At 37.8% G+C, this 18,749-nt stretch overlaps 3 protein-coding genes, 2 long non-coding RNA genes and 1 pseudogene across 6 annotated transcripts in view; 2 read left to right on the top strand and 4 right to left on the bottom strand.

The window, feature by feature from the left end:
* LOC138404206 (uncharacterized) overlaps window positions 1–18,749 on the bottom strand; it is a 43,257-nt gene that overhangs the window by 8,587 nt on the left and 15,921 nt on the right. The gene's annotated exons all lie outside the window — the stretch shown is intronic.
* On the top strand, window positions 2,120–5,149 carry LOC138404217 (uncharacterized). Its single transcript, XR_011238241.1, has 2 exons — window positions 2,120–2,392; window positions 4,696–5,149. It is a non-coding gene; the product is annotated as an uncharacterized lncRNA (long non-coding RNA).
* Window positions 2,386–5,149, top strand: LOC117994186 (uncharacterized). The gene is made up of 2 exons (XM_034982075.2): window positions 2,386–2,636; window positions 3,702–5,149. Exons 1-2 carry the CDS (start codon window positions 2,462–2,464, stop codon window positions 4,370–4,372), a joined length of 846 nt encoding a protein of 281 aa, XP_034837966.1. The 5' UTR covers window positions 2,386–2,461; the 3' UTR covers window positions 4,373–5,149.
* On the bottom strand, window positions 2,999–5,058 carry LOC117994184 (uncharacterized; annotated as a pseudogene).
* On the bottom strand, window positions 5,238–9,434 carry LOC117994104 (putative nuclease HARBI1). Its single transcript, XM_069507566.1, has 4 exons — window positions 8,600–9,434; window positions 8,186–8,475; window positions 7,492–8,092; window positions 5,238–7,181 (listed from the first exon to the last, which is right to left on the bottom strand). Exons 1-4 carry the CDS (start codon window positions 8,803–8,805, stop codon window positions 7,169–7,171), a joined length of 1,110 nt encoding a protein of 369 aa, XP_069363667.1. The 5' UTR covers window positions 8,806–9,434; the 3' UTR covers window positions 5,238–7,168.
* On the bottom strand, window positions 9,982–12,623 carry LOC138404176 (transcription factor Adf-1-like). The gene is made up of 2 exons (XM_069507560.1): window positions 12,265–12,623; window positions 9,982–10,908 (listed from the first exon to the last, which is right to left on the bottom strand). The coding sequence occupies exons 1-2, from the start codon at window positions 12,578–12,580 to the stop codon at window positions 10,028–10,030; spliced, it is 1,197 nt and encodes a 398-aa protein (XP_069363661.1). The 5' UTR covers window positions 12,581–12,623; the 3' UTR covers window positions 9,982–10,027.

Below are 18,749 nucleotides of genomic sequence, written 5' to 3'. Positions count from 1 at the left end.
ATTGTGTTTCTCTTTAAAAATTTTATTAGTTAATTATTTATTTGAAATTGATATCGATATAAGTTTTTTAGTTATAGTATTTTGTTTTGTTTATTTTGTATTGTTAGTTGTTACGTTGTTAGATTGTTACCTACTAGTTAATTATGTCAAAAAGAAAAAGAGACGCCACTTTTGCCGCCAGCGAAAAATTGGCTCTTGTTGAAGTCGTCGAAAGACACTTCAACATTGTCGAAAATAAAAAAACGGACGCGGCTTCAGTGGCTGAAAAACGTGAAGAGTGGCGCAAAATAGCCACTGAATTTAATACTGTGTCCTGCCTGCACCCCAGGGAGTGGGAGGTCCTAAAAAATTGCTGGGAAAACCTAAAAAAAAAGGCGAAAAATAAATTGACGCTTCAAAATCAGCACTTTTTGGGAACAGGTATGTGCATTTTATTATATTATTTTAGTAATCTTGTAATGTGTACACAATATACCCAACTTGTAGACAATATACCCAATTGATGTAATAATTAAAGTTTAACTTCTTAAAATAAAGTAAAAAAGTCAAAATATGTTGTAAACAATATTAATGTGAATTAATTTATGATTACAATTAAAAGATTTTAATCTTTTTATATGCAAATTTATATATATTCACTCTGTAGATTGTTTGTCCAACATGACTTATAATAACAACCTTACTACAACAACAGGATTCATTATAATTATTTACTTATTGTAGGAGGAGGACCACCAAAAAAAATCATTGACGATCCTGCCATTGAACGCGTGCTGCAGTTAATTCAGTCAAGAGTGTCAGGCTTTGTTAATGAGTATGACTCTGATAACACTCAGGTTATAGGTAGGTATTAATTTTATTGAAATATAAGTATGTAGTATAATAAGCAGTGATAAGTATGTAGTATAATAAGCAGTGATAACCTAGTAGTTTGGATTGCGGCATCATCAAGTAAATCTACCACTGGTTCAGTAATATGAGGTAGTAATTTCGAAAGTACAGATAGACAATTCAATTTTATTTATTATTATATATGTCACACCCATTCTGACAAACAACTTTCATAACATTGTAGTAATTATTACAATCATATTTTTTAGCCTCATCGCAACCTGATACTCTTTCTGTAAGAATAGCTGATGAAGAACACGATACAGTCCTAAGTGGTATGTACCTTAAAATCCTTATTTTTGGATATACTTAATATTAATTGTTCTGCAAACATTAAACAATGATGCTATGCAGTCACCTTTTTGCTACCTCTTCAACTATGAAATGGGCCCTTACATCATGCTAGTATTGGGTGTATATAAAACGACTTTAATTTTCAGATATCAGTAACACAGTATTGGTTCAGGAGAGTGAGAGTGGACCAATACTGGATGAAAATATATCAACTGAGGCGGCCACCACTATGACCCTTGTAAGTATACTATGCACACAAGCAAGAACTATTATTTAGTGTTCTTCATTAATTTCTATTTTATAAATATAGGTATATATGGTACATAATTATACGTAGGTAGTTATAATTATTATACATAAAATGTTCAAAATAATAATGTCTTCATATTTTCATACAGGACTGGTCTCAGTACAATCCGAGTATGTTAAGGGAGCCAATGAATCATATTCTTGGCAGATTGGAAAGCCCGTTACCTGACAGACAACAACCAGCACAGCCTGATGTGACTTTTTCTGATGCACAACAATTGCATCACACACCATCAAGGTATTAATCATTTTTGCTCTGTGTACTATATTAGCTGCTCTATTCATGTCTCTAGGAATAGAAAGCAGTAGTGGTAGCCAAACAGCAATGTAAATGTAGCCAAATAGGTAGAGTTGTAACTTCCATCAAGAGGATTTATATGAACATTTATAATATGAATAGTTTTCATTAGGGAGCTACTTGTTAATGTAGTACCAAAATTACGTGCTAACAGTAAAAGAAACCATTTTATCACAAACTACATTATACATTTTAATAAAGTCAAACAATAACTATAGTTAAAAATGATAAGTAAAATTTGCTGTGTACTGTGTAATCTTAATAGGTGATGGGCAGAGCACTATAATTTTTTTTATATTGCAGGATCCATACTCGTGCACCAACACTTAGGCTGTGTCCCCAGTAGGCAAACTGTTAGCGGCCGACTGAGTTTGCGGCGTACCGGTTTAGTACGCCCTTCCATATATTTGAAATGGAGTGTCCACAGATTGCTAGTTTTGCGCTCACTTTACGCAGTTTGCAGCGTTACGTGCGCCGTAGTGGCCGACTCACAGCAAAACCGGTTGCAGTCGGCGACGGCGATATGCTTGTTCGCCGGGCGTAGTGAGTCCGTTTGCCTCAAACTGTTCATGCGGACAGTTGGAAAGAAGCTATCGACGTGTTCGGACGTGTTTTTTTGCATCGCTTATCTAACTAATCTCTACGCACACACACCACAGAAAATCCAAGATGCCTTTTGATACGGAAAGGTTCATTACGGAAATACAAAATAGACCATGCATATGGAACTTGTCGAGTGAAGAATACAGCAACAGAGTATTAAAGCAGAGCGGTTGGAATGAAATCGCTGTTATTCTATACGATGATTGGCAAAACTTAGAAGAAAGCACTAAAGTAAAAAAAAGTAAGTTCCATTCTAATAAAATTATTATTTATTCAACAATATACTTGCATCACTCACTACATAAAATAAAGTATCATAATCACTACGTAGTATTTACGGCTTTACAAACTCCGTTACACCATTTCGTCCTGTAGCTACACCTTAAAAATACTTCTCTTGCCAGGGTAGTTTTCCTTCGTAAAGAAAATAGTTTTTAAAGTTATCTCTTGTTGTCTTTCCAGAATTTGATACAGTAATCATTTGGCTTCTTGTGCTTGTAAGAGTTGTTGAGGTACGTCGCGAAAGATGTGTATATTGTACTTGTTCCCTTGCTATGACAAAATTATGTAAAATACAAACAGCTTTTACGATAGCGATGGTTGTATTCACATTAGTAGCAATCGGTGTATGCAGAACTCTCCATTTGTTTGTTAGAATGCCGAATGCACATTCCACGCATCTCCTAGCCCGACTATGGCGATAATTATAAATTCGCTCTTCCTTATTTAAACTTTTATTAGGAAAAGGCCTCAAGATATGCTTTTGCAATCCAAATGCCTCATCTCCAAGAAACACGAAAGGCTGGGGCAATCCATTTGAATTAGGCAATTTAATAGAGTTAGGAATATTCAGAGACCCACGAGCCAATTTTTTGCCGAAAGCACTTTCTTTAAATATATTACTGTCAGCATTTCGTCCACAAGCACCAACATCAATAGCTATAAAAGAACAGTTTGCATCTGCTACGGCTAACAGAACAATTGAGAAGAACTTCTTATAATTAAAATAGTTAGATCCACTTTTTGGTGGTTTTCGAATACGGATATGCTTGCCATCGATAGATCCTATACAATTAGGATAGTTTGTTTTTTTATAATATCGTTTTGCTATTTCTAGCCACAGTTCTTCAGAAGGTTCCGGCATTTCCTGTGGCTGTAAAAGATCCCATATAATGCATGCAGTTTCATTTATTATTTTCGATACTGTCGATTTTCCAACAAGAAACTCTTGGGCAATTTTTCTGTAACTTAATCCAGTTGACAGGAATCTAGAAAGAATATGAAGTACCGGTTAATTTTGTTTCAGTAAAAGACCTACAAAAAAAATGGAAGGGGTTGCGCGACTATTACACCAGAGAAAAAAATAAGGATTCCTCACTCAAAAGCGGAAGTGGGGCACCAAAAAAACGTAAGACGCCATACTTGGATATGTTGCAGTTTTTGAATGTTTCTAGAGCTAGCAACCAGACATCTAGCAACATTAGCGCCGAGACGTCTAGCAACAGTAGCACTATGTATGATGAAAAAAAGAAAAAGATGACTGTGTTTCAGGAGGCACTACTTAAATCGATGGATAAAAATAGAGAATCCGACCCAGATATGAACTTTCTACTAAATATTTTACCGGAAATGAAGACAATGTCCCCAACCCAGAACTTTGAATTTCGGTTTGAAGTGATGAAACTTATTAAAAATATTAAATATAATGTACACAATAATTATGACGGTGCTTTGATGCAAACTGGGTGGACGAATGCCAATAACTACCCAGATCAGTACGGCTACACGAGTGGAAGCAGTACGCCAAATGTGCAAAACTATCCTTCAACCTCAAACAACTACAACCCAGTTGGAAGTAGCAGCATTCGAAGTCCTCGAAACAGTCCATCACATAGCTCTACAGGTTCTTCAGTGGAAGTAGAAGACATAGAAGCAATATTGCGAGGTGGTTCAGACCACATTGAGGATGACGAATGACTGGTTACCTACTCAATGTTACCATGCTAGTTCCTAATCCAATTTAATAAGACTGTAATTTGAAAAGTGATTGTTAAATTAAAAACTAGAATAATACTTATATTATAAATGCGAAAGTGACTGTATGTTTGTGGGTTTGTTTGTTTGTACCTCTATAGCGAGCCAACAACGCAGCCAATTGTCCTAAAATAGCATAGATATGTAAAATAGAACATGAGTGATTGATATTGTAGGCTACTTTTTATCCCGATATTTTCTACAGGATCGGGAGCAGCGGGACTTAAAATTTTATACGCGAGCGGAGCCGCCGGCCACCCCACTAGTAATTAAAATATTAAGTTGTCATTACATTCGTTGCTGATTTTTAATATTAAAATTTTTAAAATTCAAAAGCGTCAATTATTTACTTACCTCAAAGTTATAGTAAGCCGTTCTTCGGGACTTATTGTATCTCTTGTGATATTATTTTTAGCAATGTACTGGGTTATAGAGTTCAGCAATTCGTCAAATGTATGAGAAGTCATATTGAAATACTGGTAAAATTTTTCTGGATATTTCCTTAGTTCTGGGTAAAGAACATGAAATTGTCCAATGCTCAATCTTTTCTTGTTTAAAGGGTGAACCCAGTGCTTCTCTTTATCCTCTTTCAGTGCCTCTAAGATACCAATTACTTCAAAAATATCCATCGTCACCAACACAACCACTCCCTTCGTATAACAATAGTAAAGTGAAAATTCAGTCGGTCGACCTAAATAAGCGGCTAACTCATAAAAGTTTGCAGCTCACTCGAATTTCAGTTCGCCACAAATTTGCGGCTCACTCAGTCGGCCGCTAACAGTTTGCATACTGGGGACACAGCCTAACTGCAGCGAGAAGCAGAAGGCGGCCAGTTTTGAGGCATGATACTAGTCAAAGCCTGAATAATGAAAGAATACACACTCTGACTATGACCAACAAACATGCCCAAGAGGAGCATGATATTCATATGAGGATATTGCAACATCAAGAAGAACAAGAAAAAGTGAAGCTTGAACAAGAGAACATAAAATTGCAACAAGAGAAAATAAAATTAGAGCTGTTACAAATACAGTTAAACAAATTAAAAGAATAAACTCTTTATTCTTTTAATTTGTTTAATTTTATAAAGTTCTAATTTTATGTACTCTTTTTATTTTATGCACTCTTGTTGAAGTTTCAGTTTTTCTTTTTCTTGTTGATGTTTCCTTTTTTTTTATTCAGATACAAGTTAGCCCTTGACTGCCATCTGCTATCTCACCTGGTGGTAAATTTTCATGCAGTCCAAAGATGGAAGCGGGCTATCCTGGAAGGGGTACGGTAGTTTTAATTAAACCCATACTCCTTTGGCATTGTACCGGAACGCTAAACTTGGCTTTGCCAGTAGGGTGGTAACTAGCTACGCTAGCCCAAGTCAGTTACCAGTTCTTTTGTGGACTGGTGTTCACACCAGATAGTGTTGCAGGAATTTTCTATAAACTAGTAACACTATCATGTCACCTGCACAAAGTATAGAAATCCTTTGTGTACTTTGTATATTTTTGAGTGTAGTGTTTTTATACAATCTGTTTCTGAAGAAAATAACATTGTCTACTTTAAACCATGTATAAAAATTACCAAAAATACATTTATTAAGTCTGGGTTATAACTTATAACATAGATAAAGTTGAATGGGTGCAATCGCCTTTGCATCCAGCTGTCTACAAAATTGTAATTGTAATAACTTATTACATTATGAGAGATATTGTAACCTTTTGTTCTGAAGAACTGCTGAGAATTTGAGTGCTTGTAAATGTACAATAAATGAAAGATTTATGATTATTTTATCAATTTATTTTCATCCCATTTACTACCTACCTAATTTAATTCTTATAATAAATACTATTACAAGATCCCAAATATAGGTCTACCTACACCCATCTGTTTACTAGATGAAAAGCATATTTATCGATTATATTTATCTATTATGCATAAAGATAAATAATAATCTGTTTTAGAATGTACAGGTAAAGCCCTTTCATATTTGGTACTTATAGTTATCTACATTTTAATTCTTTTTAATGATGTAACCACAAATTCATGGTTTTCGGATTTATTACTTTACTTGTGCTATAAGACCTACCTGCCAAATTTCATGATTCTAGGTCAACTTGACAGAAAATATTTTTAATTCAATTAGACTTTTACAAGTAATTTTGAATCGTCTAGAGCATCTACCACTGATTCAGAATGCCTTTCCTACCGAGAAGAACCAGCAACAGACAGACAGACAATAAAGTGATCCTATAAGGGTTCCGTTTTTCCTTTTGAGGTATGGAACCCTAAAAACAAATTGCAATTGTATTGGCTATAAAAATATGGTCAAGGCTATTTTTAATTAAAATTTTGAAATTTTAAAGCCTGGCAATTAGTAAGTCATGAACGTTTTTTCAAAGGCAATATTTTATCTTTGCATTTGCAATAAAATTATCTTTATTTTAATATATTATATATCAATCAGTATAACTACTATAACTATAACTACTATGACTATAGACTATAAGGAAATTGGCATATTCCTTATGTTATATAATTTTAATTTCCTTTAAGTTTGTTCGGTAAACAAGAGAGTGACATGTGGCATCTTCATCCCCATTAATGAGGGTCACAATCCTTAGCGCAGATCACCTCACATAATAATATGATGTTTTTCCAGGGCAAAGTGTCCAAAGTATTCCAAAGTGCGCCTGAAATATGTTATGGTCGACAGCCTGCGGTCATTATTAATATAGACTCTAGAATTTATCTTTCCAATCTGAAAATAAAATAAGTTAATATAGCATGGGTAATTTAAAATTTCTCAAATAAATAATTTTCAGCCTGCAATTAGCTTTGAGTGTAATATTATAAATGCCAAAGTGTGTTTGTCCTTCAATCATGTAAAAATGGAGCTATGTATTACATAGCCATATTTTTGCATGGTAAAGTTGAGTGAGCACCTGGAGGATGACATGATCCCAAAAAATAAAGTTAAGAGCCTAATGCCTAGCAGACGAAATTGTGGGCAAAAGCTTGTTTTTAATAAATTTATAAATAAGTTTGGAAAACTTAACTAATAAACTTACTGGGCAAAATAGTTTGTTACAAATTCATGACGTCTTCTATGATTTGGATTTGTTCTTTGTGTTCGTGCAGCATTCATATTCGCAATATTAATATTGCCATCAGCTAATATAGCATCCCAAGAGGCTGGATTAATTATTATATTATCATCTGGTGGTGTTGTTTCACCACTTCTCCTTGCAATATTGTGCAATACAGCTGTGGCAATAATTATTGGAAATGAATGCTGCACTGAAACACCTAATCCAATTGCCATCGCTGGGAAACGTCTTTTCCAGACTCCAAACAATCGCTCTACACAATTTCTGGTCCTTATATGAGACTCATTGTACAAATTTTCAGCCTCAGTATTGCATTGATCCAATGGAGTCATCATATAATTGTTACAGGCATAGCCTGCATCTCCCACAAGCACAGCATTTCCATACCGGCCCTGTTCAAACATAGCTCTTCTATAACAATTACTGAAAATATATGAGTCATGTGTACTCCCTGGCCATCGAGCAACCACATCTGTAAATTCCAATTTGGCATTACATATGGCTTGAACATTCAAAGAAAAATAGTGTTTTCTGTTCCGAAAAATCTCTGGATTCTCTCCACCTAAAATAATAATTAATTATTAATAAAATTATAAGAATGTAATATGAAACATTTAGGTTTAGGTAATGCATGAAAAATGAAATAATGCTTTACCTGGTGATTTAATGAACTTCACATGAGAGCAATCGATTGCACCTATAACACATGGAAACCTGGCTCTTTCATAAAATTCTCTTTGTGTGTCTCGGATCTCATCTGGTAGCTCCGGAAAGTAAATGTGCTGTGTTCGGAGCGAAGCGATTGCAGCGCTAACTCTGTGCACAATTCTGTGTGCAGTAGATGTGCTAAATCCACATAAGTCAGCAGCAGTTACTTGGTAGCACCCAGTAGCATAAAAACGTAAAGCACATAGCAACTGATTAATAGGAGCTACACTGTAATTTCTGGAATAAAAACAATCAATCAATACAAACAATCAATCAGCTAAAGAGCTCATAAACAATAAATATGTTGGCCCTAGTATAATAACTATAAAATACACAATATGAACAACATTTTAGGGCTTACATATTTGTAGGAAACTCAAGCTTGTCTTCAATCGATTCCAATACAGACAGAACTGTGGGTTTCGTGAGACGAAATCTTGTTACAAAGTCCTTATCATCAAGGGTGTCGAAGTGCTGTTCTCTTTCTCGTATCCATCTTGGACGACGAACAATATATTCCTCATCAGTATCACTATCGTCAAAAGCTAATGCCAATGCTCTTTTCATAGTGATCAGCAAAGATTACTTTACAAAATACAAATAGTATGAAAATATATAACTTAAGACATGGACACTGTTGACAGTTGACACTTGACAGCTCTCTAAACTCGGTTTTACGAAGCTAAACGTAGAAAATTGGGCGTTTAGAATTTAAACCGCGTTTAGCTTTAACTGCGTTTAATTGACGTCGGTGAAATGCAAACTATGGCCCTAAACTCAGTTATGTGCGTAAACTGAGTTTAGCGTGAACTAATCGCGTTTAGTTTTGTCGGTGAAATTGGCACTTAGACACTGGGAAGGGAGGAAGCCGACATCCTAGGGGTTGGGACCTTTGAGGATATACTTCTAAGAGCATGAGGAACACGTCATGTGCCAAAAATTAAACCTACGTTATTTATTTTGAGGTCTATCTTGCCGATTCTTGCCTGTACTTTAAATACCTAACAAGATGCGCATGTATCTTATTCGAGCGACGTACGCATACTGAAGCGCCGCGCCGCGCCGCTGGGTATGTCGCACTAGCGTCACTGCACTGCGCGTCGCTTCGCTGCGCTTCAAAATATTCTCTCCAGCCGTGCCGCGCGGCAACGCGCGGTGAAGCGCTGTGCAGCGCCGCTCTAGTGCGATATGCGCCATACAAAATGATAGAAATGATATTTTGAAGCTCTGTGCCGCGACGTGCAGCTCGCTGAAGCTTTGGTCTGGCGATCGTGACGCGCAACGCTGCGGTATGCGCCGCAACGCAGCGTCACGACGCAGCATTTAGCGTCCCTGCGGAGAGGTGGTCAGTTGATTTTGCCGCAGCTACCAAGGTAGACGTGAACATGAACAATTTTTCTGTAATTTGCGCTTTGCTTGAAGAGGAGGAAGAAGAAGAATTTTTACTGCTTCTGAATAGACAAAGAAAATCTCCGAGGAACATGTATTTACAACGGAGGAGTGAAGGTTGTTACGAAACCTTAATAAAAAGGCATTTAATTGATTGTGAAGAAAAATTCATGGGTTACTTTCGGGTTTCAAGGGAGATCTATAACAAGATTTTAATGGCCATAAAAGATGATATTAGTGACACACAGCCTAGAACCAGAAATCGGAATTTTGCTATTACGGCACAAGAAAAACTATTCCTAACGTTGAGGTAAGTTAAATGAATTTATTTCGGTAATTAAATAAAACAATTCATAATCATATTATTTTTATTAATCGAATACAGTAACTCGGTATAACATCAAAGTATGTTGAATGATTGCTGTGGGGATGGTGTCTCTCGTTGCGAGTTGTATGCGTGGATTGGATGCTGTGGTGTGTTGAATGATTGCTGTGGGGATGGTGTCTCTCGTTGCGAGTTGTATGCGTGGATTGGATGCTGTGGTGTGTTGAATGATTGCTGTGGGGATGGTGTCACTCGTTGCGAGTTGTATGCGTGGATTGGATGCTGTGGTGTGTTGAATGATTGCTGTGGGGATGGTGTCTCTCGTTGCGAGTTGTATGCGTGGATTGGATGCTGTGGTGTGTTGAATGATTGCTGTGGGGATGGTGTCTCTCGTTGCGCCAAGACCAATAATTCCATTTCAGTAACGATGTTACAAACTTGAGCTCTGATTTGAGCTATTTTGTCCGGAGGAAATTGACTAACTACGTCGGCCATACTCCTAAAGAATGTGTGTACTGGAGTATTGCCTTTTTCTGTAATTTGTCTCAACATGTTTGTTCTTTCTTCTCTATTCTTTCTAAACTCTTCGACAAGGCTCTCTCTTTTTTTCTTTTTCACTTGTGATGTACCTTGAGTTTTGTTTTGTGTTATTGAATGTCCTTCTTGCGATGGTTGTTGTGAAATAGATTCACATGGTGAATACGGCGTTGAACTCGGCATTGAAGAAGTTGGTCCTGAACATATCTCTACTGGCAAATTGTTATCTTCATCAACCTCAAGAACATTTCCGGGATTTAGATTTGAAATAGACTCCCTTTCTTCAAAGCTGTCATTTATAAATTTAAGTCTTTCGTCGTCATACTTTGAAACGAAAGAAGCACTTCCAGTTTTCTTCTTATTTTGATTTTTTCTATAATTGTCGCGTAAATTACGCCATTTATTCTTACATTCTTCAGCTGAAACAATAACATTGTTATTTAAACAAGTGGAGGTAAACATGAGTAGTGATTTTAAACGAGATAATCCGAATAAATAAAGTATTTTTCTTCATGGAGAAATAAGATTTAGTTAGATGGATTCATAATTGATAATTTACTATTATGTTTACCTACACGGACCACTGAACTGAAACGGACTACCTTTGCACCGATGTTTGACCCATTAATTAAGTACCTACTTTTTTTACAGGTATTTGGCGACTGGTGAAAGCTATAGATCTTTAAGTTTTCAATTTCGAATTAGCCATAATTGGATATGCAAAATTGTGCCTAAAGTCTTACAAAGTATATGCTTGAGACTTTTAAACGTTGCACTTCCTGAACCCACCGAGGAAGATTTTAAAAGAATAGCCGAAGAATATTGGTTTTTATGGAATTTTCCTAATTGTATCGGGGCAATAGATGGTAAGCACATACGCATCGTGTGCCCAAGTAACAGCGGGTCCTTATTTTTTAATTATAAGCAGTTTTTTTCTATTGTTTTACTTGCCGTGGTCGATGCGAATCGAAAATTTATAACAATAGATGTTGGTTCTTATGGCAAAGAAGGTGACGCAGGCATATTTATGAAATCTGATTTATTTAAGAAAATTCAAAATGGGCAGCTAAAGATTCCCCCGCCAACAAAGTTGCCGGAAGCTGACATAGAAATGCCTTATGTTTTCGTAGGTGATGATGCATTTAGTCTCACCAACTATATGATGAAACCATACTCAAAAAATCATGCGTCTCAAGATAGGTCAAAACGAATTTTCAACTACCGCCTTAGTAGAGCAAGAAGAACATCTGAAAATGCTTTTGGCATATTATGTCAACGATTTCGAATATTTTTTTCACCTATTGCAGTAAACCCTCGTGTCGTAGACAAGTTGGTTATGTCAGCTTGTATCATCCATAATATGATGAGTTCTTTGATCATACACGATTCAGACAGAAATACTCTTGAAATGCCTTCTGAAAATGTAATTCCTATGGCGCGTATACCGGGAAGAGGTTATAATATAAATGGTTCGGTGACACGTGACTTATTCAAGCAGTATTTCAACAGTGATCGTGGTAGTGTACCTTGGCAAGACAGTGAAGTAGATAGGACAAGTTAAGTGAGTAGGTAATTCAAAACTTATTGCTTATTTTCTATAACATTAAATAAAGTTAAAGTGTTCATTAAATTTAAATTAAATTGTTCATCAAGTTTCCAACCTCAGAATCATCAAAATGTTTCATGTGTCACTAGTAATGTTTGCCACTTTTTATGTAAACTTAGGTACCTACCGCTGTCGAATAAACAATTAGAAATATATACAAACAACTCACGTGTTTTATTCAACTTCTCAGCTATCTCCCTCCAGCAATTATCTTTAACTATCAAACTTTTATGTTTTTTGTCTTTATTTTTATATAAAGAAGGATAGTTGCGAACTAATTCTATTAAATTGTCTTCGAAAAATTCCATAATGCACACCCGTGACGCACACCGCACACCGCAGCGTTGAACCGAGAATGACGCCGCGCTGTGCGGCAGTACACCTCCCCACTTCACCGCGCTTGCCCCTCGCCGCTGACGCATACTGCGACGGAACAAGAGAACATTCTCGACGTTTTTCATATAATTGAGTGTCCTACAACGCATACCGCATACCGCAGCGTTGCGCGTCACGATCGCCAGACCAAAGCTTGAAGCGCCGCGCCGCGCCGCTCAGGTGCGTACAAACCTTTAAAATAAATTCTTGTGTTGACTTACGGATTTTATGCTCATCACCTTCTAAACCCATACGTCACAAAAAGTGCAAAAAGTTTTTCTTAACACGTTCTACAACAATAACTTTGCTTCAAGGAGAACAGTCATATAAAAATGACATAAATGTAAAGAAGCCAATGACAAAGAAAAATAAAAGTTAACCGATATACCAGTTTTCTTTTCAATGTAACTCTGAATGTCTTCAATAGGCGCATTCATATCCACATTATAAATATAAAACGGTATCTTTATGATGGCCGCTTTAAATCTACAGCCTGGCTGACCGTCCGCCGTTCCCTTTTTACCTGCGAAACGATTTCTTAGGAGCTTCTTGTTTTGTACCAAAGTCCAATCGTCTTTCCCCCGCGCCGCGCTGCCATTCGGCTGAGTCCCCGGCTTTGGCCGATCTTTGTTAATTATTATTGCCTTCGCCGCTTCCTTTTATTAATTTCCGCTTTATTAATCTAAAATTATGCTAAAATTCATCTAATCATAAACTTGGGAGTCCGAAATAAATATTTGTTGTAATATTTAAAACAGAATCGTTATTCCGTTTCCGGATTCAATGTCAATGTACGGAAAGGGTATGATTTAAATAGTATCATTTCTTGTATGTTGTTTAATTTAATATCTAGGAATGTGACAATACGAAAAATAATATTATGTAAATTATCGATACATATGGCTAATTATTTATTGTAAAGTAAATACTGACAACATACTAGGATTGACAGGATATGGCTGGATTTAAAATACAGTTGTCTATAGAAATTATGTGAAATGATATGTAAATCATCAATATAGTATGGCATTAATTAATGTAGTAAAACAATAATAGGTAAACCGTCAATACGTGTTGCAAATAATATTATTTAAGTAAATTAATAATAATGTCAACAATCTCAATTTTGGTACAATGGTACCTACCATTGTACCAACATAAATAATTATTAAAAATGTCATGTGATTGTCGACGTCCGCCTGTTTTGCGATGGGAAGATATAAAAGTAGCTACCTCGACAGAGGAGCCACAGTATCGTACAGTCTCTAAGTGAAATTGATTCGGTGTTAGTTCAATTCCTGTGTTAACAACAGTTTTATAGTGTAATTCGAAAGGTGAAGTTATCTGCGCAGAGCAAACACGGCGGACCTTACTAAAGCTAAGTATTCTTATGTTTTATCGCAATTGTAATGTAATCACTTGCCTATTCTATCTTATTTGTTATAACCATGTACCAAATATGTTTTATATATAATGGAATGTTGTAATGCTTTTAAAAGATGTGTGTTTCTTTGCCCATTCCTTCTCCACAACAAAACCCCTTTGGAAACGGGTGGTAGATTCATTTTAATATAAATAGACCTATGCTGAGAAATACAACAAAATACAGATAGGTCTATAAAGATTAAAATATTAAAGATCTTTCAATAAATGATTAATTATTATTCGACTTGGTTGGTTTTACTTCTGTATTTATAACCTACCCTCTTTTGCTATTTATTTTATACATTTAGATAAAAGTAAACACTAGGTTGTTAGCTTCTAATTATTATAGAAGCTTGTTTAGATGATTAGGATTCTTACTTTAAAATAATACAGCAGATGCTTTGCTTGATTTTAATAACTTAATATTTTGGCCTTACCTGACAAAATTTACAACTACCTTCATGTTCAAATAAATGATAGATGATAACTTTTATTAGTAGTCATTACATTTCATTAATCATCATCACTATTAAAGCCCACTGTCTTAACTTCTTTTTCTAAATCTCACACATGCATGACAGTTTAATTGTGTTGATTGATGTGAATGACATGCAAACTACGTGCTGACACTACTGCCCTTGACAGCTCGAACTTCATCTCTCGCAGCACCGCAGTCCCGTCGTGACCACGACCCGTGCAATTGGGTTGAAATATCGACAAATAAAAACAAAAATTAATCGTGGTATGTACCGTTTTATACATAAAAATATACGTGCTGACAGTTGATTGATAATTCCTTTTATTTTTCATCTGCAAGCTATGACTGACATGCTGAACACATGATCGCATAGATCGGGGCATGCCATGCAACAGTTCAATTTGTGTCACGACGGCGTCAACGTGTAGCAGAAATATTTTTGGCAAATCTCAATAGCTGAGGGAGACAGCGACGAAACAGCTTTCTACATCCCTGGTCGTGGTACCTTCCGATTCGTAACAATGCCTTTTGGACTGACAAACGCGCCGGCAACGCAACAACGTCTAGTGGACTTATTATTCTACGGCCCTAAATTTGAAAATTTGGTATTCGTTTTCGTCGACGACATCGTAATAGTTTCGCCAGATTTCGATATTTTTGATGTAATAGTTTGTTAATAAAACAACATCCATTAATGTCTTATGTTTTTTAATGTAATAAAAATTAACATAACCTCGTAATTACAGTATCAGTTTTCTCTTTACTATTTGGTAACGGGACTGCCGCCAAGGTCAGCAAGCCATAGGCAAATGGCGCCAAATTTAAACAAAAACTGAACTTAACGCGAAAACATTGGCATTTCATGTCCACAATATGACATTCGTTACATCACAAGAATGCTTCGGCAACTAGGGCATGTAACGCCAATGCGAATGTCTCGGTAGTGCCACCAGTGACTGAGATCAGCACAAAAGTGCTCAATATCATTGCGCACGAGTGCTCTTCAGGCATTGGACCAGAAGAATCGGAAATAGGCCAGACAGATGTATGTATTAATTTAGTTCTATTAAGTGTGTGTCTTGTGTGACAAAATCAAATAATTTTATTCAAATAGGTATGACGGCAGTGCCGTCTTTTGTTGTAAACAATTTGCTTGAACATCACGTCATCGTCCTCACCGTCGTTGTGAGAATATAAAATCGGACGCGCAGAAAACATGAAAAACATACAAAGACAAGGAACAAAAATAGGAATGACTTATCCAGCGGTGATTAAGATCCATGACCACAGGAGTAAAACCACAAACTACCCTCAAAGGATAAAATAAATAAAAAAGTATTTAAATATCGGCCAAGCAGGAACACAGATCAGTCTATCAAGCAACGATGAGTGTGTAACAAGTGACGTAAAGTTAGAAGGGATTCCCCCCCCCCAGTCCAGTGGACCCGGGCGCTCCAGTCACAGTAGTAGAAGCGAGGGCAGACCAGAGCATAATCCTGACGCCAACCACAAGACGCCGCCACACCTACCGCGAATTCGAGCCATGGCCCGCCACCGACCGCTTCCTCGGACGACAAAGACCCCCAGGTATCCCCACTAATAGTTGAGACACTACCCAATTGGGCCCACCACCTACGCGCGAAGTTAGGAATAGCGCCGAACGCCCGTCCCTTCGACCTCCGCACCCTCGGCTTCGAGCCAGAGCTGGTGGCGTGAGATCAACGCGTTTATACTCGCCCGGTCTGGTTTCCCGGTCTGCCACAAGCAGCAAGCCCCGGAAGCTGGACCGGCGGTGGGTTGACGTGCCGACGTCTCTGCATTCCACTGCGCTCACCCGCGTAACGGCATCCGAGCGATTGCCATCTCGGCCCATCGCTCGTCTCCGAAGAAGCAGACAATGAAAATTGTCGAAATACAGATATACATATACTTCTATGCACAAATGGTGATTTTAAGGAGGCTGAAGATGAATGAGAAGAAACATTTTGGGGAATTGGAAAGACTTTTCTAAACTTTTCTTTTGGGGTTGCCACGTGGTGTTTTAAGTAGGGGTGAAACAACCCTGCAACACATCTTGAAAAATAGTATTAAGATAGGTTAAGTCCTTTGAAGTTTTTCTAAATCGATACATTTTTTGGAAGTATTTTTAATTGTAAATTAAGTAAAAAATTAGAGGTTTTTCAACCCCCAAAAATCGGGGGTTACTTTTAGAACAAAAGAGTTCTTGATATATTATAAAAATTTCGATAAACAAAGATTCAATGGCATCACAAGAGGCTGAAGATATTTATAATGAAGACGATGATGCGTTAAGAATTTAGCTTTCATCATCATCATGATCAACCCATCACCGATGATGTGTTGATCATGATGATCATGACTATGACTACAGAGCACGGGTCTCCAGAGTGAGAAGGGTTTTGGCCATAGTCTACCACGCTGGCAAAGTGCGGATTGGCAGACTTCACCTTTTGAGAACATTATGGAGAACTCTCAGCAATGCAGGTTTCCTCGCTATGTTTTTCTTCACCGTTAAAGCAAGTTAATTACTTAAAACGCATATGACTTCGAAAAGTTAGAGGTGCGTGGCCGAGATCGAACCCTCGACCTCCAATTGGGAGGCGGACCTCCTAATCACTATTCACTAGGCTATCACAGCTGCATTCGTACATGAGCGTACGTACGTACGTTCATATACATCGCAAGAATCCTGGTATTTCAAGAATCGGTAAAGCAGCGCTTCGAGAGGGCCAAATTGAAATTAGAAAACGACTATGCCGCCCGGCCCTCATAAACGACAATGTGCTAGCAAAGAAGCAGCTCAATGCTATACAAACGTAAATCAAACTCATCTCGTATAGTCCCTATCAAAAACAAAGGGGTGAAGGTTTACTCTTGAGGATCGTGAATATGTCCCATGACCGATGTCAACTTGAAATCCTTCTTCGAAGAGACCTTCAAATAGAACATTTATAAGGCCTGCAATACACTCGGCGTCAAAAAAATCGCACCTTTCAAAAAATCTACTTCAAACAATTTTAAACCTTATTTGACATCAATAATGAGGGTCATGTTGGGTATCATTTGAAAGGGGATGAAATGGAGAGCACAAAAACAATTCAATTGATTATTTTTCTTTTACTGGAAGAGCACAAAAAAAGAAGAAGAAAACACTTACAATTTTGCTTCTTAAGACAGCCGCTAGTTGCGCTACCTTTTGTAGGTATAAAATGGTCAATACAGGTACAATCGGGGTCATTCGCTATCTAACCGTTGAAGTGGACACACGAGAAGCTCATTCCCAAGAAAAATACCTTTGAAGATGGATACCACTATTGATGAGGCCGCCCAAGTGATTGCACTACTGCAATCAGGCATGCGGCAGTGTGATGTCGCTCGGCAACTCAACTTGAGCCGTTTTTCGGTTCGAAGAGTGTACCAGCGTTTCCTGGAGACCGGTGGCTTCGTCCGAAGACATGGGTCTGGTAGACGTCGCTGCACCTCGGAGAGAGACGACCGATTCATCGTAGTGACGTCTTTGAGAAATCGGTTCTTAAATGCTGTTGAGTTGCGACAGCAGCTCCAGACAACTAACAGAAGAACTGTGAGTGTGTCTACGGTTAGACGAAGACTGAGGGAGAAGAAAATAGCGGCGCGAAAAGCTGCTACGGGTCCCAAATTGACCGCAGAGCATCGGCGAGCCCGCTTGCAATTCGCTCGCGAACACGTCAATTGGACCCTCGAACAATGGAAAGCTGTTCTCTTCTCAGACGAGACGAGAGTGTGCCTTTTCTGCAACGACAGACGCAAAAGAGTGTACAGAAGACAGGGTGAACGATTCGCCCAAGCCTGCATCCAGGAGACGGTGGAATATGGAGGCGGTTCTTGTATGTTCTGGGGCGGCATGTCTGCCGACGGCAAAACCGACCTTGTTTGCGTCTCCCGGGCTCGAGGTGCTCGCGGGCAAGGGTCACTGACTGCTCACCGGTACATCACAGAGATCCTGGAAGAACATGTGGTCCCCTATGCCAGTTTTGTTGGCGAGGGGTTCATGTTGATGCACGACAACGCTCGCGCTCACACTGCAATTATTGTGCGCGAGTACCTTCAAGAGGTTGGGATCTCTGTCATGCACTGGCCAGCAAGAAGTCCAGACCTGAACCCGATTGAGCACCTATGGGACCATTTAAAACGCAAGGTTCGGTCTCGTGATCCCGCTCCTACGACTCACCAGGAACTCAAAGATACTGTTATTGAGGAATGGAACACTATCCCTCAAGAAGACATTTTAAAATTGATAAGATCCATGAGGGATCGTATGGAAGCCGTCATCAGGGCAAGGGGGGGTAACACTAGATTTTAGATTATTTTTAAGA

This window comes from Maniola hyperantus, chromosome 26 (genome assembly GCF_902806685.2).
Source record: "Maniola hyperantus chromosome 26, iAphHyp1.2, whole genome shotgun sequence".
Lineage (NCBI taxonomy): Eukaryota > Metazoa > Arthropoda > Insecta > Lepidoptera > Nymphalidae > Maniola > Maniola hyperantus.
The sequence above is the reverse complement of the archived record's forward strand: the minus strand, read 5'-3'. Positions and strand labels throughout refer to the sequence as shown.

What these genes read in the sequence shown, in the direction of transcription:
- LOC117994186 (XM_034982075.2), top strand. Translation starts at nt 2,462, where the DNA reads ATGCCTTTTGATACGGAAAGGTTCATTACGGAAATACAAAATAGACCA. An exon ending in AAGCACTAAAGTAAAAAAAA is followed by an intron (nt 2,637 to 3,701) that starts GTAAGTTCCATT and finishes ATTTTGTTTCAG; the next exon opens with TAAAAGACCTACAAAAAAAA.
- LOC117994104 (XM_069507566.1), bottom strand. Translation starts at nt 8,805, where the DNA reads ATGAAAAGAGCATTGGCATTAGCTTTTGACGATAGTGATACTGATGAG. An exon ending in CTTGAGTTTCCTACAAATAT is followed by an intron (nt 8,476 to 8,599) that starts GTAAGCCCTAAA and finishes TTTTTATTCCAG; the next exon opens with AAATTACAGTGTAGCTCCTA. An exon ending in GAAGTTCATTAAATCACCAG is followed by an intron (nt 8,093 to 8,185) that starts GTAAAGCATTAT and finishes TTATTATTTTAG; the next exon opens with GTGGAGAGAATCCAGAGATT.
- LOC138404176 (XM_069507560.1), bottom strand. Translation starts at nt 12,580, where the DNA reads ATGCGTTGTAGGACACTCAATTATATGAAAAACGTCGAGAATGTTCTC. An exon ending in TGAGAAGTTGAATAAAACAC is followed by an intron (nt 10,909 to 12,264) that starts GTGAGTTGTTTG and finishes TTATTGTTTCAG; the next exon opens with CTGAAGAATGTAAGAATAAA.